At 40.8% G+C, this 22,396-nt stretch overlaps 1 protein-coding gene across 4 annotated transcripts in view; it reads left to right on the top strand.

Moving 5' to 3' along the window:
* Window positions 1-22,396, top strand: part of PATJ (PATJ crumbs cell polarity complex component) — a 366,822-nt gene that overhangs the window by 312,554 nt on the left and 31,872 nt on the right. For all 4 annotated transcript variants that reach the window (XM_058717189.1, XM_058717188.1, XM_058717187.1 and 1 more), the window contains exons 35-39: window positions 6,802-6,885; window positions 13,177-13,370; window positions 15,979-16,126; window positions 17,231-17,317; window positions 21,663-21,777. In XM_058717189.1, the coding sequence (XP_058573172.1) occupies window positions 6,802-6,885; window positions 13,177-13,370; window positions 15,979-16,126; window positions 17,231-17,317; window positions 21,663-21,777 (628 nt within the window). The remainder of the gene's footprint in view (window positions 1-6,801; window positions 6,886-13,176; window positions 13,371-15,978; window positions 16,127-17,230; window positions 17,318-21,662; window positions 21,778-22,396) is intronic.

The following is a 22,396-nucleotide window of genomic DNA, read 5'->3' as shown; positions in this document are numbered from 1 at the left end:
TATAGATATATAGACTCTCTATATCAACATACACAAGAAACTGAAGGTTCCTGGGTGGCTCAGTCAGTTAAGCATCTGACTCTTGATTTCAGCTCAGGTCATGATCTCATGGTCATGGGATCAAGCCCCACATCAGGCTCTGCACTGACAGCGTGGAGCCTGCTTGGGATTCTCTCCCTCCCTCTCTCTCTGCCCCTCCCCTGCTCGTGTTCTCTCTCTCTCTCTAAATAAACTTTTTTTTAAAAAAGCACAGGAAACTTAATAGTATTTGTCTCCAGTTAGGGATAGGTGGTGGCTGAGGGACAGGTGCAGAGAGAAACTTTTCAATGTATATTATTTTGAGAGTAATACCATGTGTAATATTTTATCTGTATTTAAAAACAAATATGTATTCTTTGAAGAATGGAGATATTAAAACAGTGGTTCCTTAAACAGTATGTTCACTTTGCGAGCCAGCTACTTCTTCCTGGGTGTCTGTTTTTTAATGTTATCCCTAATTAGTGGAATGAGAAATTTTCCTCAAGTTAAATGTGTTTCAGACATAGACTGATGAGAGAAAAGCTTTTTCTTAATGTTTTATTTTTATTTTTATTTTTATTTTCGAGAGAGAGAGTGTGAGCAAGTGGGGGGGTGGCAGGAGAGAGGGAGGCACAGAATCTGAAACAGGCTCCAGGCTCTAAGCTGTCAGCACAGTGCCCGACGCGGGGCTCAAACCCATGAACTGTGAGATCATGACTTGAAGTCAGATGCTTAACCGACTAAGTCACCCAGGTGCCTCAAGAGAGAAGTTTATAAGCAGAGGACTTTTCCTACATCTCCGAAATCCTGCCTAACCCTTCTGATTAAGGAAAACCCATATCTGAGAGATTCTCTAATTGATCAGATTCTTCCCTGGATCCAGAGTTGGCAAGTCAAATGAGTGATTTAGAGTGTCCAAAGGAAAATTGTTGGTCTTGTCTCAGGCAGTAAATAAGATGATGTTACTTAAATTTCTGTTGTCACAGTGAAAATCACAACTACCAAGAGGAAATTAGTTTTTGATTATATGTCAGTCTTGGTCATCTGTAAATGGTTCTTAAGTCTGCCATTAATTAGGAGAAATTAATCTGGGTTGTTTTGGACTGAAAAGATTTTTATTGTTTTATTTTAGTTTAGTTTAGTTTAGTTTAGTTTAGTTTAGAGCATGAGAGGGGTAGAGGGAGAGAATCTTAAGCAGGCTCCACACCCAGTGTAGAGCCCTGATGCTGGGCTCAATCCCAAGACCCTGGGATCATGACTTGAGCCAAAATCAAGACTTGGATGCTCAACCTACTGAGCCATCCAGACGCCCTGAACAACTTTATTTTAAACATGAATGCATCACTTGTATATAATTTTCTTTTATATCTGCTCCTGTAGAAAAAAAAAATCATTCATTGAATAATATGGGTGCATAGAAAGAAGATAGAAAAAAATGAAGGGAAGAGACAAGAACAACAAATGGAATTAAGAGAGAGCTAGGGGCACCTGGGTGGCTCAGTCAGTTGAGGGTCCAACTTCCGCCCAGGTCATGATCTCGCAGTTCACAAGTTCGAGCCCCGCATCAGGCTCTGTGCTGAGAGCTCAGAGCCTGGAACCTGCTTCAGATTCTGTGTCTCCCATTCTCTCTCTGCCCCTCACTAGCTTGTGCTGTGTCTATCTCTCAAAAATAAATAAAAACATTAAAAAGAGAGAGAGAGGGGCGCCTGGGTGGCTCAGTCGGTTAAGCGTCCGACTTCGGCTCAGATCATGAGCTCATGGTCCGTGAGTTCGAGCCCCGCGTCGGGCTCTGTGCTGATGGCTCAGAGCCTGGAGCCTGTTTCGGATTCTGTGTCTCCCTCTCTCTCTGACCCTCCCCTGTTCATGCTCTGTCTCTCTCTGTCTCAAAAATAAATAAACGTTAAAAAAATTAAAAAAAAAAAAAGAGAGAGAGAGAGACTCCATGTTGGGTTGGGGAGAGTTCTTAACCATCGTGTTTTGTGTAGCACAAACCCCTAACTAGCAAGTGAGGTCCATAGATCATCACCCCACTTCATTAAGCGAGAGGCTTCAATTTTCACTTCCCCAGTTGTCTTTTTGTTCACTGTCTACAAAATGATCAGCCCATGCCCTTAAGGTTTTTGCTGTGGAGTTAAGGAGACAGTATTTCAACAGAATTGATGCCATATGGAAAATCCCAGGTGAGCTTCTATACAAGTGCAAAATAAAATATTCAAAACAGATGAGATGCTTGCAATGGCTGTAGGAACACAGGCTTTGGTGTTAAACAGTCCCAAGTTGGAATGTGATCTTCCCTACTTAGAAGATGCAAAGACCTGGTCAAGTCTGAATCCTTCTGAGCCTCCATATCCCCAAATGTAAATGAGACTAATAATACGGCACTTGCTTCATCGTTATGAGGATTGAATGGCACGAATGGGAAGCGTGCAGCAACTCTGGCACAGAGGTGTTAAAATAAATGAGATGTTCCCACTTCCTTACTATGTGCTGGCATTGTACATAAAGCTTTATGTGCAAATAGTATTGTTAAAACCATATAAACATGAGGAAGCTAAGGGAGAGGTTAACAGTCTTCCCAAGGCCCGTGGCCAGAAGTAGCAGGGCCAAGATTTGGACTAAGAAATCTGACTCCAGAAGCCTAGCTCATAATCATCTGTCTCTATAGCCTCTCCTCAGTGTGAGCCAGCAACCCACCCACAGGGAAATGATGAATAGAATGCTTCTGGAATAGATGAGTTTTAGAAGTCATTGGTATTGGTAGATGGAGTCACTGAGGTATCCTAGGGTGAAGGAATGTTACTTAAATATGCAGAGATAAGAGTGGAAGAAGAAGGTACTCAGAACTGTGCCAACAAGCAGTTTTGCTTGAACAGCTCAAGAGCATTAAAATTTAAGAGGATATACAATGAGGAGATAAGAATCATGTGTATAATCAACTCCAAATTTTTTCCTTAAAACAATAAATAGCAGTCTTTCATTAATGACCCATTATTTCATCTAATCACAATTTTTTCAAAGTAAGAAGTAAAAATTTTTTGTGGCCTTGTCAAATAGATGCCTAAAATAGCTCAATACAGTATCTTTTTTTTATTATTTTGTCCTACCTTATCAACTGTGTAAGTTGTAAAAAATAAATCTATTTTTCTTTTCAGTTCACCAGCCCACATTTCTAATTTACCTGTTGGCCCCCACCTCTCATGTCTAGCACCCCCTTCTAGTACAGCTGAGCAGAACCTTAACTTCACAATCCAGTGTCAACACATAGGGCACATGGTAAGAAATGTGACCTTTTTCTATTGATCGGTTAGAGTGTCTACTGTTTTCTTGTATTTTCATTGATAACTTTAAGAGAAATCACAACAGTAGTCAAGCAAAAGGGAAGAAATAATGGGGAGTTTTTCACACAGACTCCTGGACAAAACAGATTGACAGGGAGTTCAGCATTTGAGCGATAGTATATTTCTTTTATTTCTAAGATTCATTATGGGGCATCTCAGTGGCTCAGTTGGTTAAGCGTCTCTTGATTTCGCCTCCGGTGATGATTGCATGGTTCGTCAGTTTGAGCCCTGTGTTGGGCTCTGACAGCACGGAGCCTGCTTGGAATTCTGTCTCCCTCTCTCTCTCTTCCTCCCCTGCTTGCACACCACACTCTCTCTCTCAAATAAATAAACTTTAAAGAAAGAGTTCATTGGGGCGCCTGGGTGGCTCAGTCGGTTAAGCGCCAGACTTCAGCTTAAGTCGTGGTCTCACAGTTTGTGGGTTCGAGCCCCACATCAGGCTCTGTGCTGACAGCTCAGAGCCTGGAGCCTGCTTTGAATTCTGTGTCTCCCTCTCTCTCTGCCCCTCCCCTGCTTGTGCGCTCTCTCTCTCTCTCAAAAATAAATAAACATTAAAAAAAAAAAAAAAAAAAGAGTTCATTGAACACCCAGAAAGTATTGAAGAGGTTTTAATTCAGGCTACTTTTTTTTTTTTTAGTGTGTGTTTATTTTACTTATTTATTTGTTTGTTTGTTTATTTATTTATTTATTTATTTATTTATTTATTGAGAGAGCGTGAGCAGAGAAAGAGCAAAAAGAGAGGGAGACACAGAATCCAAAGCAGGCTCCAGGCTCTGAGCTGTCAGTACAGAGCCCGATGTGGAGCTCGAAGCCGCAAACTATGACCTGAGCCAAAGTCGGACACTCAACTGACTGAGCCATACAGGCGCCCCTGGGCTACTTTTATGGAATAAAAACTACAGTTGATATTTTTCTTCCATTTAAGTGTAAATGAAGAGAGATTTCCCATTTGACTTTTGTAATGTTGCAAAATTAAAGAAGTTTATGCTGGAAGTTGAGCTCTGTAAACACCATGTTAGTAGGAGTTCAGTCTGATTCTGTCAGTCCAATGAAGGGGGGCTGTTTGGCCTCCAAACTTGAAACACCAGCACGACACAAGTCATTACAAGGAACTTGCGTTAGTTTCTCCCTGCACTACTTTCATAAAACTGGCCCTTGGTGTCATCTTGGCAGTGTTGCTGGGATCTCCTGAAGCCACTGACCTAGCACGTTTTCACAAAGCCATTCCCTTGAAGCAGTTCAGAGGAACCAACTCTTGGCAGTCTAGATGCTCCCTGCATCCGGAAATTTCATAAATCAGAGTTAAAACAAAGAATGGTCTAAAATCTGTTGCTGATACAAAATCTGTAATGTAAATTGTCTGGATTAGGGAATCTCTCCTGTCTCCTGGGAGCTGCCTTTATAATTGCTATAATAAAGAATGTTTTCAGAAGCATGTGATGATAAAATGAAAGTAGTGAGAAAGATATTTGGAATCCAGTGGAGTCATCTGGTTGTAGAACTTCTTAGTATTTTCTTGTATTGCTTCTCTACTCCCAAATTCACATAAGAACCTTTTTATTTATTTTTTTTAATAAAATTTTTTTTTAACGTTTATTTATTTTTGAGACAGAGAGAGACACAGCATGAACGGGGGAGGGTCAGAGAGAGAGGGAGACACAGAATCGGAAGCAAGCTCCAGGCTCTGAGCCATCAGCCCAGAGCCCGACGCGGGGCTCAAACTCGCGGACCGCAAGATCGTGACCTGAGCTGAAGTCGGACGCCCAACCGACTGAGCCACCCAGGCGCCCCTATTTATTTTTTTAAGAAAGTAGATTTGGTTTGGATCTTTTTTTTTTTTTTTTTGTCTTATTTGTTATACTTCTGCAAGAAATATTTCTTTATGTTTGACTTCACGTCAATTTAATTCTGATTCTGAGGTTCCATACTTCTGGGCCAAGGCAGAATCACCCTCAGTCATTTCGTAGGCTCCTCAAGCTCTCAGGGTTCTGGTCTCCTCACAAAACTCCCAGACATCATTGGTGGGCCCCTGGCCATTATCATCAGTCCCCCCAGTTGTCATCAAGCCCGTCTTACCCAAGCCTTCATGACCTCAAGTCTAGAAATCCTGTTGCTTCCAAGCCCCAGTGCTTGGGACACAGGACTTCTTCCAAGGTGGGATCCATTTTGCATGGCTTGTGGCCCCCTTGACCATTGCTTGCAGAGTCTGGTAAGCCAGTGCATGTGCTGGGGCTGGTGTGGCATGGGGGACACTGGGCAGTGCAGGGCTTCTGCACTTCTCATGGGACCCACAGATCTCTGTTTCTAGTCTCCACGCAGAAGCTCTTTTCCTTTCCCAGCAGCCCTCCAACACAGCTGGCATAATCCTTCCAGCATCATATTTTTCAGGCCCTTCAGTCTGATAAACAGCAGAAAGAACCAATGGCTTCTGGCTGCTTTAGTTTTCAGCTCTATAAAAATCCTCTACTTGCTTAACATGAGGGGGGAAAGTTGTGTGAACATATTCAACTGAATATTTTAAAAGTAGTCTCACCAAAATATATGTACATATGATAGAAATATTTGGGTGTAGAGATGTACATTGTCTGCAGGGATCCTTAGGAAACTGTTGATGGTGATTGTCTCTGGGGAGTGAGACTGAGGGGCAGACCAAGGAGGCAGTTTATTTCTGTGGTTTACTACATGCTGTGGTATTGCTTGAGTTCTTTACACTGATATGTGTTATTTTTATGATGATTAAAATTTAAGGTTATTAATTTGAAAAGATAGGAATTTTTTGTTTTAATTCACTAACCATGAAATACTTTCCTCAGCCTGAGCTTACCTGCCTTAGGTATTGTCCTGATTTTATGGCTCAGAATGCTGAGTTCAGGAGTTAATTTGCCCAAGATTACACAATGGTGGGTCAGAATTGGAACCCACGGCTGTCTTACACTTACTTAGGGTCATGAACACCCTTCCCCCTCCTCCATGCTTCATCCTCCAGGGTCATTTCACTCCACTTAAGTTCTTTTCTTTCATTGCCCAAGCAATGGGCCTGACAGAACCCCTGCATCAGACCACACATCTATGCCAAATCCTTGAATACTAATAAATACTTGAAACCATGTTTCAAAATATACCATAAAATGAAAATAAGAATGACGCACAGTTCACCTCAAGTTCATACACAGCAGCAATGTACAGGTTAACAGTAAAACACAGGGGGGAAGTTTACCTTGAAATATTAGGCAAAGCCAGTTCTAAAGGAATGAAATAAGAGACTTAGGAAAAATTAATTATACCTTGGAATATATGGTAACTGTGTATTTTATTTACCTTCAGGTCCCATAAAATATGACACTATTAGCAAATGGCAATTTATGGGTCGCTGCCTATGGTTTTGTTGTTTGTGTAAGGAAGCATTTATGGTTGTCGAAAATTAATAAGAATTTGTTTTTTCTAGGATGCTATAGTTATACACGAAGTCTACGAAGAAGGAGCCGCGGCCAGAGACGGAAGACTTTGGGCTGGTGACCAGATATTAGAGGTATAAGACTATGAGTTTCATTTAATACTAGCAAATACAGTTCCCTTACTGACCTTGATCCACAAAGTATTTATTCACAGTCTTGTACTCCATTTTATCCTCACTTATCTCTCTCCCATTTAGCAAAAGATGTACCTTACTCTTTTTTCTTTCTTTAATGTACATTGAATAACTATAATCAGAATCATGGCAGATCATCAATCTAAATCTGTGAAAACTTTTTTAAATTAAAGCAAAAGTACAACCTATAGTTCTATAATCTTAATATCAAATGAGAGTGCATAGTATTGCAACTTGACTTGTTTTGCCGCTTCACTAAAGCTGTCTAAATTCTCCTAAAAACACAGACATATGCAAAAACATGGACAGCCGATGTTTTAAAGACTTCAGTGCTGTTTTAAGTATTGTTTTCTTACTCCTAATAAATCGTTAAGTAAAATGCTTTCCGCTTTTGTTTTCTAGTTGATGAAAATGTAGAATCTTCTCCCTTTAGGGAGAAATGAAATGTTTAGCTTGCCTCTTTCAAATGGGCTCTCAATTAGCAAAGGTGTTAAAGCCTTTTAAAAAATGCCAAAGCAGGCAGTGTCTGAACTAAGGAACGGATGAATGGCAGGTCAATGCCAGGCATTCTGGTAGGTGGAACGAAAAAGCTTTTTTGATGATGTGAGACCTTTAGGCAACATTTATTTCTTTCATTGGATGAATTTAATTGAATAGTTAACATTTTATGGTGGGCATGTGCATTTTTGCTTTGCAACTTTAATACAGCACATTATGAATGACATCATAGAATTTTATTTCCCCTTTGGTGGTTCAAGTTTGCCTCCCAAGATGAAACCACAGATATAATTAAGGGCAGAAAATATAGGCAAGAAAGAGTTAAAGGAGAGGCCGGGCTCGCTGCACATTAAATTCAGGGTTTCTCTGCAGACCTTTACTGTGCTTCATCATTGGATTAGGACATATTCCCAGTACATTCATTAAGGTACAAGTGTATGAGGTTAGAAAAATAAGCGAGGCCTCTTTGGGATTTGGCTTGACTGCTTTTGCATATAGCACCATTTTTTAGTGGTCAGGAGTTTCAAGGGTTTTTTTTTTTCTCCCTAGGTTTTCTAATTAACTGGTGTTATAATTGGCTTTATAAGATGAATAGATTGAATATTCAAAAGAGTACAGATGCATACATGCCTAGATACATGATTTGTAAGCCCATGGATTATTCTATAATGGTCACTTGAAACTAAATCTAATCTGTGCAGCATTTTCTTGATTATGGTGATGGTTGCATGGGTATAAATCACATAAATTAGCAATATAAATTATATACTTTAAATATAGTTTATTTCATAACAGTTATACTTCAGTAAAAAAATATCCCTTTTTAAAACTATTTGTATGGGATATCTCAGCTGTAGCTGTTCTCTTTCATATTCATGTACAAGTGAATACTCAGGATAGGTTAACATGAAGAAGGCAATTGAGTGGAAGGAGAAATTGAAAACTCAAACCATTTCCTGGCATCCAACTGAATTATATTACCCAATATGGATGGATGGTCTATACTCCTCATTAAAGATGACCAGGGGGCGCCTGGGTGGCGCAGTCGGTTAAGCGGCCGACTTCAGCCAGGTCACGATCTCGCGGTCCGTGAGTTCGAGCCCCGCGTCGGGCTCTGTGCTGACAGCTCGGAGCCTGGAGCCTGTTTCGGATTCTGTGTCTCCCTCTCTCTCTGCCCCTCCCCCGTTCATGCTTTGTCTCTCTCTGTCCCAAAAATAAATAAAAATAAATAAATAAATAAAAAATAAAAATAAAAAAAATAAAAAAATAAAAAAAAAAAAAAAAAAAAAAAAGATGACCAGGACATGGGGCACTTGGTGGCTCAGTCAGTTGAGCGTCCAACTTTGGCTCACGTCATGATCTCACAGTTCGTGAGTTAGCCCACGTTGGGCTCTGTGCTGACAGCTCAGAACCTGGAGCCTGCTTCAGATTCTGTGACTCCCTCTCTCTGCCTCTTCCCTGCTCATGCTCTGTCTCTCTTTCTCTCTCAAAAATAAATAAACATTAAAGATGACCAGGATATAATATAACAGTGTGTGTCAACTAAAACAAAAGTTGTTTTTTTATTGATCAGGAAATTTTACCCCATGCAGTATCTAGTCCACAAAAGTATGTCATGTGTTTAGTTAAGAAGTAGCTGTATGGGGGCACCTGGGTGGCTCAGTCAGTTAAGCAGCCAACTTCAGCCCAAATCATGATCTCACAGTGTGTGGATTTGAGCCCTGTGTCGGACTCTATGCTGACAGCTAGGAGCCTGGAGCCTGCTTCAGATTCTGTGTATGTGTCTTTCTCTCTTCCCCTCCCCTGCTCACACTCTGTCTCTCTCCAAAATAAATAAACATTTTTAAAAAAAATTTTTTTTAAAGAAGTAGCTGTTTGGTCAAGTAACATCATGTTTCCTTTGTAAGCAGCTTTAGACCCCACATTTGGACTTGTGCTAGTTGTGGTTGATGTGTACAGATGCATAATTAGGCATCATCAGCCTTCGGCCTGCAGGTTTGCCTTGAGAAAACAGGCCAGCTTTGGCAGTACATTTCAAGACCGTGAAACAAGATAACTGTGTATCAGCACTTTCCACACAATGGCCTTTCTACTTATGAGAGTCCTCTGCATTGTCAGTGGCCTTTCATAATTTTAATTCTATCCTCTTGTTAAAATCAGGACAAGCCATGGACCGCCTGACTGGCTCAGTCAGAAGAAAATGCCACTCTTGATCTTGGAGCCGTGGGTGCGAGCCCCACATTGAGCGTAGAGATTACTTTTTTAAAAATTGGGACAAGCCAGATTTTGCTGACAAAGATCTAATCCAGCAATTTTTTAGCATGGCAAGATTTATGATTCTATAATTAGCATGAACTGTCTTCTTTCCGATTCTCCTTTTAGACTCAGTCCCTCATCCTTCCCTAATTCTACGTCCATTATCTTCTATTTTTGTGCAAGTGGGAGCAGAAAGAGTAAAGGGCTAAAGCCTGGTTTTCCCTGTGGAATAAAGTAGTGAGAAAGTGCTGCCTGGTTTGGTTATTCTTTCCCTCGAAAGCAGTGACTTCCCCACTTCCTCGTCCTATCCAAGAGATGTGATACACTCCCCTTGATGACTGGGGCCTCCTATGGCTCTTTGTCTCAAGTAGGGAGCTCTGCAATTACCACCCCTACCCTTCTACAATCAATGCTCTAAATAATGCATATAGTGCTTCTGTAAGGCACTTAAGGTAATACATCACTCCACAATATTCGAGCTGCACAGCGATATTTCTCTTATGATTACTGGTGCATTTAGTGGTGCCTCTTGATAAGCAAAGGAGGAAATGAAAACTGTGAACTTGGAGCAGATGTCTTGGATTTGGGCAGTCATCTTCATGCTGGAATTTAGTATAAATTGCTTTTATTATATTAGTTTCATGACAGTGCTTTTTATGGAAAGTATAATTGCTAGGGCCTCTCACAAGCTATTTCAGAGGCTTAAGAGAACTCACCTGGAGTCCAGGGAAGTAACTATTTTGCATTTGAGTAACAGAAGTGGTCTGGTGTGCCATCTATTGGAATACAGGGAAATAATCACTTCAGACCACATTTTCTAGAGACATTGTTTTCCCCTTTGTCCTATGGATTTACCTCACAAACAATGAGAGTGCACTCATGGGCCTAAAGTAACAGTGAATGCTGGCACTGACTGAAAACAGCCCTGACAGGGGTTACTTCAACTCCTTATAAAATCCCAACTTCTAACTTACATTGCACTTAACTGTGTGCCAGGTCCTGTGCCGAATGCCTTAGAGGGTTTATTTCACTTAATCCTCACAACACTAAATAGATATTATCTCCAATTCATAAATGACCCAGTTGAAGCTTAGCTTGACTAATATACATAAGGTTTCACAACGTAAGTTAAAATCCATGCTCAAACTGAAGGCCGTCTGTATCTAAAACCCATACTTAACCACTGTTTGGGTTGGGGTTTTTTTGTTTTTGTTTTTGTTTTGTTTTCATTATTATTATTTTTTAAAGTAAGCTCTATGCCCAGGGATTTGAACTCATGACCCTGAGATCAAGAGTCGCATGCTTGGGGGCACCCGGCTGGCTCCGTCGGAGGAGCGTGCAAGTTTTGATCTCAGGGTCGTGAGTTTGAGCCCCACACTGGGTGTAAAGACTATTTAAATAAATAAAACTTTAAGAAAAAAAGAATCGCATGCTCTGCCAACTAGAGCCAGCTAGGCACCCCTTAACCACTGGGTATAGTTAATGTAATCGAGACCACAAACACAAGATATACCAGAAAAGAAAAAGCATCATGAAAATTAGACTTTTAAACATTTTTCTGGCTTATAGAATCAGCTTTAAATAATTGCTCAAAACCCACCTTCTCCAAGAAAGGCTCATTGCTCTCTTCTCTCTCTCTGTAACCAATCTTTATGCCACAAGTCACTAGTCTTTGGAATGTTAGAATTGGAAAAGCCTGAGACCTGGGGCGCCTGGGTGGCGCAGTCGGTTAAGCATCTGACTTCAGCCAGGTCACGATCTCGCAGTCCGTGGGTTCGAGCCCCGCGTCGGGGTCTGGGCTGATGGCCTGGAGCCTGTTTCCGATTCTGTGTCTCCCTCTCTCTGTGCCCCTCCCCCATTCATGCTCTGTCTCTCTCTGTCCCAAAAATAAATAAAAAACGTTGAAAAAAAAAAAAGAAGAGAAAAAAAGAAAAGCCTGAGACCAATCCCTTATTGTACAGATGAAGGAATGGAAGACCAGAGATAAGCTTGACTTGCCCAGGACACACAGGGATGGACTAGAACATGGAGTAGAACCAGCATCTTGAGGGAACTCTTCTATTCTGCCACCCCACCCCCCACCCCATCGCCCACCCCACTACTGGCCATGACCTGTGCCTACTCTTCCCTTTGTGTCTTTTCCTAGCTATGACCTTGAGGGAGTGACCTATGACTCCCTTCCTTTGAGTCCTTGGCCATTCTTCCCCTCAATTTCTCCTTTTTGTTAAATCCACTAATCCATAACAGTACTTGACTTTCTCTGTGGCAGGGGATCCAATAACTCATTCTAAGAGTACATTGAGGGGTGCCTGGGTGGCTCAGTTGGTTAAGCAACTGACTTCAGCTCAGGTCATGATCTCACGGTTCATGAGTTTGAGCCCCGCGTCGGGCTCTGTGCTGACAGCTCAGAGCCTGGAGCCTACTTCACATTCTGTGTCTCCCCCTGTCTCTACACCTCCCCTGCTCGCGCTCTGTCTCTGTCTCTCAAAAAATAAATAAATGTTAAATTTTTTTTTTTTTTTTAAATAAGAGTATGTTAAGGCAGAAGGGTATAGAGACTAAGGGTGGGAAGATAGTCTGGGTTCAAACCGTGACTAGCTATATAACCTGGGTCGAGTCTCTTTAGCCCCTCCGTGACTTACTTACCTCATCTGTAAAATGGTAATGGTACCTATTTCAGAGAGTTAGTATAAGGATTAAATGAGTAAATATTTACAAAGGGCTAATACACAAGCACTACACAAACATTTCTTAAGTAAAACACAAGTAACTTCGAAGAAATAAATAAGTAAACTGGCTATATGATCTCCATTTAGCAGACAAGGAAACAGAAGCTTATTGAGGGCCCACAACTTGTCCAAATTCACGTGATTTACCGGAAGCAGAGCCATGGCTTTACTCAGTGCTGTTTCAAGTACAGTTTGCTTCTAACTTATGGTCCTATTTGTGCTCTCTCAGATCCAGGTTCAGAAGGGTGTACTTCAAGGGGGTTTTGACACTATCAGAAATACTGGTCTCTCATTTTTTTTCCGGCTTATTCTAAAGTAGTTGTGATGTTTGCAATTAAGAGTGAGGACGTCAAATTCGATAAGCAAACTGAGTCCTAAAATGCTGACCAACACTAATGTTCATTTCCCTTTTGACCTCAATTACATGAGGCCGTTAGACCCTTCCACCCCTCCTGCTCCCTTTCACCCTCCCCCATCCCCAACCACGTTGATTCCATAGTAGAGCTCACAGCTTTGCAAAACAGCATTACTGTGTGTACTAAGCACCCTCTATGCTTTTGGGGTAGGAGAGGATAAGGGCTACCTCCTTTATACATGAAGCAGCTACTACTGCCAATAGTTGCTACCTGCCTTGGGAACAGCTAGAAATTTCCAGAGGTTTGTCACTGGTTGGATTAAAGAGCTCCAGACAGAACCGGCATGGAGGTCTCTGCTGTCAGCAGCCCATCTCAGATGTCCATTGTTCCAGGTTAATGGGATTGACCTGAGGAGCGCCAGCCATGAAGAAGCCATCACAGCCCTGAGGCAGACCCCCCAGAAGGTGCGGCTGGTGGTGTATAGAGACGAGGCACACTACAGGGATGAGGAGAACTTGGAGATTTTCCCAGTGGATCTGCAGAAAAAGGCTGGCCGAGGACTGGGTCTGAGTATTGTTGGGAAACGGTAAGGAAATACTATGCAAGTTAGGACAGATTGGCCTTTTCCTTCAGAGCCCTAGGGAGCCTACAAACACTGAAAGGTAAAGTCTCGTGTAAACTAACAGTATGGCTTCTAAATTCAACCTATCTATAAATATTAGAATGACACTGGTAATATCTCTGAGCAAGATCTTACCAAAAAAAAAAAAAAAAAAATGTGTCATATGAAGATAGAACCTGAAGCCCAGTCAACTGAGACTATATTTGTTCCCATATAGAATAAGAAGAGACTCGGGGCGCCTGGGTGGCTCAGTTGGTTAAGTGTCCGACTTCGGCTCAGGTCATGAGCTCGCGGTCCGTGAGTTCGAGCCCCGCGTCGGGCTCTGTGCTGACAGTTCAGAGCCTGGAGCCTGTTTCAGATTCTGTGTCTCCCTCTCTCTGACCCTCCCCTGTTCATGCTCTGTCTCTCCCTGTCTCAAAAAATAAAACGTTACAAAAAATTTTTTTTATAAATAAATAAATAAATAAGAGACTCAAAAGGGTTTTTATACCTTGGAGTCACTTAGATCTGAGGCTTTACCCAAGAAATAGCTAATATCAAGAGATAGGTTTATACAGAGTTGGGTTAAGAAAATTCCGGAGTGCCTGGGTGGCTCAGTCGGTTAAGCATCTGCCTTTGGCTCAGGTCATGATCTCACGGTTCGTGGGTTCAAACCCCACATCGGGCTTTGCACTGACAGTGTACGGCCTGCTTGGGATTCTCTCTCCCTCCCTCTCTCTGCCTCTCCCCTGCTTGTGCTCTCTCTCAGTGAATAAACGTAAAAAATTTTTAAAAAGAGAAAATTCCTCTGCCATGAGTACCATGTTAATCTTATGCTGTTAACTACATCTAGCTGGTGAGTTTCAAAAACTAGCTGAATAAGTGTAGTTGAGAGACAAATTCTTTATGACAGTAGTTTTCATTAAGAAAGATGTCCCCAAAAGGTAACTTGCACCAAAAATGTAGGTAGATCCTGGTGGCTAGGCTTTTCATTTGAAGTCTGTGCCGCTTACCCATATGATAGGCATTATAGAATAATATCAGTAGATTAGAGAAGTAAGTCATATCTTGCAACTGCAATTCCAGCTTCCATGGTTTACTGGTTTTAGTTATTTGGTGTGTTTTTATTCCAACAGGGCTGCAAGATTGTAGGTGACGCCCCAATATGGCCTTAAATGGTTATCAACCGTCGTCTTAGGGAGCATTGAAATGGTTTTATATATATTACATCCTGTGCCTTCAAAGACTTCTGACGGCTGGCCCAGTGTTTTTTGCCAGCAGTCCAAGCTGTTATTAAAATAAAATATTAGAGAGTTTTTGAGAGCACTGATTTTGTGCCAGGTACTGTGCTGTCCTGATCTCATTCTTCAGCACTGTTAAATCGTCACTCGGAAAACGCATTACAAATCAAAAAAGTTGAGACTCATATTTCTAAACAAACTCCCTGCATACCTGGTGCAGAGCACCTGACAGAGCCCGTGTTGAAGTTTGCTTACCTGTGACACATGCATATGCCTGGCGAGATTCCACAGAGAGTAATGGTTTTTACTTTATTGCTTCAGAGTGGATTGATAAAACCATCTTCGTACAACACTAGTATTTCAGATTGGGTTTGTAAGGAACATTCACGTTCCTTAGCCCAAAATGTTCCATTGTAAAGGATCAGGTGTATACGCTTTCACAATGCACAATTCTTTGACTTAGCAATTCCACAACTAGAAATGTATCCTAACAGTATTCTTGTAGATATGTTCCCCATTGCACATTGTTTGCAACAGCTAGTGACCGACAATAACCTCTATATTTTATCTATATATTTTACTCATCATGAAAGTAAAGAACCTCTGTAGAATCGAATACAGCCTTAAAAAACAATGAGGAAGCCCCAGGTGATTTCTCCACTTTTTAACCTCTTGAATTTAAGACATACAAATTTATTTACTCCTCAAATAAATAATTATAATTAAAACCTTAGTAACAACAGGAAAAGGAAGAGTGATAAAACTAGAAATTGATCAGATACTAGTAAGTGAGCTAATCTATAAGGAAATAACTTGTACATTTTAAGGGGCGCCTGGGTGACTCAGTCAGTTAAACGTCCAACTTCGGCTAAGGTCACGACCTCGTTGTCCGTGAGTTCATGCCCCACGTTGGGCTCTGGGCTGACAGTGTGGAGCCTGGAGCCTGCAGCCTGCTTCATATTCTATATCTCCCCCTCTCTCTGCCCCTCCCCTTCTTGCTCTCTCTCTCTAAGAAGTAAATATTAAAAAAAATTTTTTTAAGAGTACTATGCTTTTTAAAGTGAATTTCCATTTCATTTCACTAAGATTATCCTCTTGCAGAAATAATGCCCTTGGGCCAATAAAAATGAATTTTACAGTAGGCAGCACAAATAGGTATAAACTATTTAAAAGGCAAGCACTCTGAGGTTTATCATTTGGGAAGTTAGTGGATATAATTGGATGAGATGGCTTTGTAGGACCATTCTTCCAAGCGTTAGGATTTAGTGAAACTGTGTAGAATGTCAGTGATCTCAGATTTACTGAAGAAATACTAAATTGTGCCGTTACCCACTGCTCTATGGTATTCACAGAAATGGAAGTGGAGTGTTTATTTCTGACATCGTGAAAGGTGGAGCTGCAGACCTTGATAGGAGATTGATTCAGGGAGATCAGATCTTATCTGTGAATGGGGAGGACATGAGAAATGCCTCACAGGAGACGGTGGCCACTGTCCTCAAGGTGAGTCCCCAGGCTGCTTTTTGCCTGGCTGGTGTAACTAAAGTCTGGGGACCGGGGCGGGGGACAGTTCTAAACTGGCTTGGTTATAAAATGGGTTAGACTTTCTGCTAATTCGAGTTTTAACTAGAGATCTAAACTCTGATTACTTTAACCCATCATAAACAGCTTTACAAGAAAGCTGCTATAATGACTAACAGGATTGAGGAGTAACCTCTTTGGGGATTTCTAAGCTAGTTTTTATACCTGTGAGAATCCAAGTATCCACAATTATCCTCAAGTGCATTAGATGGTATAAGTTCTCCTGGAATCACAAAATTCCTCCTTCTCTCTCTAACACTGTATTGTCGTGAATTTACCCAATCTAGCTTTTACTGCTTGAGGGACCACTAAAGATTATCTAGACCAAGTCCTCTGATTCACAAATGAAGTTTGAAAAAGTAGAGCAGCACGCCCAAGATGACAAGGGTCTGCTTGAGTGGTTTTCTCACCACGCAAGCTATTCCTCACTGAAGTCATAGGGAGGCAAAGGTTCAGAATTCCTTCCCTTCCAAGTGTCTCTGCAACGTGGACCCTACCTCCTTTGGAGGAAACGGATTAATAAAAGTTCCTGTAGCTTTGCATTCAATTATAACCAGCTGCGTCTTATGCTGTTTCACAAATAGCTGTGGAAGCTTTTGCAAAAACAAAAGAATTTTGTTTATTGCAAGATCCTGATTTTCTAGTGTAGTCAACTCTGGGTTGTGACTTAGGAGAGAAGTTATTTGTAGATTATCTCCATGTCTGATTTCTCAGTCTTCCTTTCACCCACTTTTCCTTAATTATGTCATGCTCGTGAATACTTTCATCAGAAGGGAAAAGGAAAAGAGGTGAATTGAAATGTAATCCTTTTACCATGTTTTAAAAAGTCATGAAGTCATGACGTGAATACCGCTGAGTTGGTGAATTTCTGTTGTTTTGTGTGATTTTTTGAGGACTGAATTTCCTTTTTGCCTGTTGCTTTTGTCACCCGTTTACAATTGTTGGCTGCAGAGATGAGTGGAGGCCCTGCCATGATAATTTTAGAGTATAAATGCTGGTTTTCACCTCTTTTCTTGTCTTTCCAAGTGTGCACAGGGGCTGGTGCAGCTAGAGATTGGAAGACTCCGTGCTGGTTCCTGGACCTCCTCAAGGAAGACGTCACAGAACAGTCAGGTTGTTGATGGCTTCCCATCACACTGACTCACCTGTCCCCACTGAGAGAAAGTCCCCATTTCATAAGTGGTTGTTTGGAAATAATGTATAATATACGGCATATTCACAATACCAAGTTCAGTGCATTTTAATGTGTTTGAAATAAAAATGAAAGGTGGGATGGAAATTCATTAATCCCTAGATTTTTCTCTCCTTTATTGCCTGCCAGTGTTTTATTAGAACTACTTTTGTTGTCCACTATTAGTTCTGTATTGCCTATGCATGCATGTACACAGCTGTGTTTATTTAAAAAAAAAAAAAAGAAAGAAAGAAAGAAGCAACATCTGGTGGCAATTTGACCCTCATTAGCACAACATTGTTCTATTCGTTCAATTAAATATTGCTGTAAAGTTAACTTGTGAATAGCCACTCACACATGCTGAGGGCAATTAATGGTATATTCCTAAGAGAGTGAAGTGTGGGGGGTTATCCTATGAGAGGGAGGCCTTAGTGCGTGACATTTTGTAGGTTAGCAGACATCTTATGTTTATTTGCAAGGCTGATGTAAGTGCCACTTTTTTTTTTTTTTAACAAAGTATATTTCAAAGTTTTGGGGTTTTTTATTTTGTTTTAATTATAATGGCTGACAAAATCAAGATGGTGGACTATATGTTTAGTCCCATTTGGTACATAATGAAACTGTAGAAACCTGCCTGTGACCTCCGTTCCCCTTTGTGGGTTATAGATGGGCCTTTGTTTTGAGGTTAAAAGCATGAGTTTTGGTCCTCTCCCTGGTTGCCATAGGCTTAAAGCCTCTCCAAGGCCTTTGTTCAGAAGTCGTTCTGAGTTTGTGGTTTGCATACAGGAATGCTTCTGGAATGCTATGAACTGCCTCTTTTGCTTCACTGGTATTAGAAAATAGGTGAAAAAAAATACCATTGTTCAGATAGGATCACAGACTAGGTATCTTGTCTTAGAGAATCTTGAAAGCAGTGAAACCCAATAAACATCATGTTAAGTTTAGAATATTTTATCTCTTTCATTTCTGGTCTACACAATGAGCAGCAAATATCATGTGTACTAAGACACAGCGCTGCCATGGGACTCCAGGAGTAAATGGTTGATAATGATTCTAACCAGACTTGTATCAACAGTGGGAACCTCAGATGCAAAATAGTTGTCTCAGCTTCTTCCTTAGTGGAAGATTCACTTGTTGAGTGATTTCACTAATGGCTAATTTCACTAATCTAACAGGAGGTTAGATTATCCCTGAACAATCCTAGGGATAAAATTTTTCCTCTTTGGAGAATATGGGAAGGTGCCACAAAGGAGGCCCCTTTGGGTCTCACTGCAAAAGGAGTTTGATAGGTTGAAGAGAAGGCATCCCAGACAGATGGACTAGCATATACAAAAGCACAAAGGGATACAAAGGATTCCAGTGTTTTAAGAAAAGTTTGAATTGAAGGACGAGGTAGTAAGTAGAACTAGATTTCTGCCCTTGAGGAACATGTATAATAAGAATGTCTTGGGTGATTAATAAAGTTCACACTCAGGTTAAATGCAGAGCTAACAAATTTAGAAGGTCTATTATTAAATGTCAATAAAACCATCATCACCATTTATCTGATATATAAATGTGAGCTGTTCTATTTTGTAAACCTGAGACAAAGTATCAAAGTACCTTACCTTCTTACACAGAATTTTTACTTCAGGGGGTAGAAGTCTAACTCAGAAAACAGTAAATATGTTGTATCCTTACTTTGTCCTTAAAATTTGGCTGAGATTATATGAGAGGCAGCAGTCATATTTGGCTAATTGAAAGAAGGCTTATAGCTGGCTGTGGAAAGGATATGTTCTCCATGATCGTGAATTGAAGACCAGCCCATGACCCAGCTGGAGAAAAAAAAAAGACCCTATTCCCAAACCTATTTAAAAGCAGTCAGGACCCCCTAGGGGCACAGATTTCTTTCTGGGCAATTACAAGATGGGGAGATAAATGTCTTCTTTTGAAAGCCAAGGAGAATTATAATTCACTGACTTGGCCTAGAGAAAGTAGGTTCATTAAGAGAGATCTTCTATCTTTGGGGGCTACCAAGCCTCTTTTATTTATTTACTTTCTTTATTTTAAGAATAGTATAGAAATTAGCTGTGAGATAGCTCAGAGGAAATAAGACTTGATTAATAATCCATAATTCATGAGTCATTTTTTTAAATGTTTATTTTTGAGACAGCGTGAATGGGAGAGGGGCAGAGAGAGAGAGAGAGAGAGAGCGAGAGAATACCAAGCAGGCTCCATGCCACCAGCACAGAGTCCAACATGGGGCCCATTCTCACAAACTGTGAGATCATGACCTAAGCCAAATTCAAGAGTCAGATGCTCAACGGACTGGGCTACCCAGGCGCCCAAGCTCCTTCTTTTAAAATAATGTCTTTCCCCAGCAACCAGAAGAGAGTATCTTTACTCTGTAGTGCAAACTGTGTAATGGAAAAACACTTGAGAAATCTTTTCCTCAGGTAACTGAGGGAATACTGCCAGGCACAGTTCATATTTATAAAGGCCTTGGCAAACACATTGCTCTAAGATTTTTTAGGCAAAAGTTATAATATTCTGTACTTCCTTAATTCTGAGTATTATAGCACTATTGATTTAAAAATCCTTTCAGGAAAAATATAAAAACACTCCTTTAAATATACATATCCATTGTGAAGTATATTGATGTCTATAACTTACTTTGAAATGAATTTTTAAAAATTGATGAATAGGGGTGCCTGGGTAGATCAGTTGGTTGAGCATCTGACTTTTGATTTTGGCTTAGGTCGTGATTTCAGGGTGTGAGATCAAGCCCTGCCTTGGGCTCCGTGCTGAGTATGGGGCCTGTTTAAGATTCTCTCTCTCTCTCTCTCTCTCTCTCTCTCTCTTTCTCTGCCTCTCTCCCCCACTGATACTCTGTCTCTCTAAATAAATAAAAATACACTTTAAAAAATTAAATTGGAGCACGTGGGTCATTCAGTCAGTTAAGCTACTGCTCAGGTCATGATCTCACGATTAGTGAGTTTGAGCCCCAAATCGGGCCCCATGCTGGCAATATGAGCCTGCTTTGAAAATAATTTTCAAAGTTGATGAACAGATAATGGATATGTGATAAAGAAAATACAGCAAAATATTGATTGTGGAATCTAAGTGGCATGCATATGAATGTCTACTGTATAATTCACCTTTTCTGTATTTTTTTAAGTTTATTTTGAGAGAGAACGTGTGCACACGTGCACGCATGAGTGGGGGAGGGGCAGAGAGAGAGAATCCCAAGCAGGCTTCCCCCGACAAGGGGCTCAATCTCACAGTTGTGAGATCATGACCTGAGCTGAAATCCAGAGTAGGACACATAACCAACTGAGCCACCCAGGTGCCCTTGTAAATTTTCATATTTAAAGAATGTTAAAATGTTAAACAACTTGCATGATGGAACTAGGGAAATGAATCTAATTATAATTTATCATAATTTTGAGGCATAACCTTGAAAATTTGGTAGAAAACCTTCTGTACTCTTGGTTGCATTATTTTCTTTTTACTTTTTTCTTTGGTTATATTATTTTCTGCAAGGGTCCTCCACTGTGTACATGACTCTCTTTGAGTAGCCACTAACCATATGTTACAATACATTGTAGACCTCAAATATTTATTTAAATGAATAAAAGGACAGTAATGGAAGTATAACAGATTGGGCTGGATTACTACTGACTCCAGGAAAATATTTGAGAAAAAAATTTAACCCATTCATAAAACAACATATCTCCTTGATATTTGCTGCTTTCTCCTTCAACTGAGGAGAAAATGTCTGTTAAGATTTTATTATAGTTGTTTTACATAAACATGTATACATGATTATATGATTATATAGCTAGCATCATATATATATGTTTATATATAATCATATATAAATATGTGATGCTATATAATCATATATATAAACACTATGTAACAGCCTAGGAAAATGTTTCTGATTTCATGTGGAGCAAGAAAAGCTTAAATTATCACAAGTTTTCAGGGCAACTGGGTGGCTCATGCTCTTTCTCTCTCTGTCTCTCAAAATAAATAAACTTTTAAAAATTATTACACGTTTCCTATCCTGATGATTGAAACCATACGTAAAAGCACAAATGAAAGGGGAACACAATGGAAAAACGTCAGATGAAATTGGGTTGTGTGGTAAGAGGATGCGTAGGGCTAACTTCTGGTTTCCCTTTTAGCCTCTCTAGAATTTTCTATGATATGGTTATGGTTACTTCAGTAATTAAAGTACTAAGTCTGAATTTTTAAGAGCAAGCCCGTGTCTCCATGCAGCTGACTGCCAGCTTTTCTTTCCAGGGCAGCCAACACAGTGCACAGAACAGCTTCCACCCCGCCCTCGCTCCTGTCATCGCCAGCCTGCAAAGCCTGGTCGGCACAAAAAGAGCTACAGACCCTTCCCCCAAAAGTTCAGGTATTACTTGGACACACCTCGAGGAAAGACATCCCACTGCCCAACTTTTTTAATATTAATATTTTTTTTTTCAACGTTTTTTATTTATTTTTGGGACAGAGAGAGACAGCATGAACGGGGGAGGGGCAGAGAGAGAGGGAGACACAGAATCGGAAACAGGCTCCAGGCTCCGAGCCGTCAGCCCAGAGCCTGACGCGGGGCTCGAACTCACGGACCGCGAGATCGTGACCTGGCTCAAGTCGGACGCTTAACCGACTGCGCCACCTAGGCGCCCCAATATTAATATTTTTTAAAAACAATCTCTTTGGGGCACCCGGGTGGCTTAGTCAGTTGGGCGGCCGACTTCGGCTCAGGTCATGATCTCATGGTTCATGGGTTCGAGCCCCACGTCGGGCTCTGTGCTGACGGCTCGGAGCCTGGAGCCTGCTTCAGAATCTGTGACTTTCCCTCTCTCTCTGTCCCCTTCCCAGCTCATTCTCTGTCTCTCAAAAAATAAATAAACGTTTAAAAAAAAATTTTTTTTGAACAATCTCTTCACCTTCCTTCAGTTAAGATACTAAGTTTAAATCTTTGAACGTGTGCACATAAGCCCCAGCCTTTATGAAAAGCCTGTTCTAAA

This window comes from Neofelis nebulosa, chromosome 2 (assembly GCF_028018385.1).
Source record: "Neofelis nebulosa isolate mNeoNeb1 chromosome 2, mNeoNeb1.pri, whole genome shotgun sequence".
Classification (NCBI taxonomy): Eukaryota; Metazoa; Chordata; class Mammalia; order Carnivora; family Felidae; genus Neofelis; species Neofelis nebulosa.
This window is presented reverse-complemented; position numbering and strand designations above follow the sequence as displayed.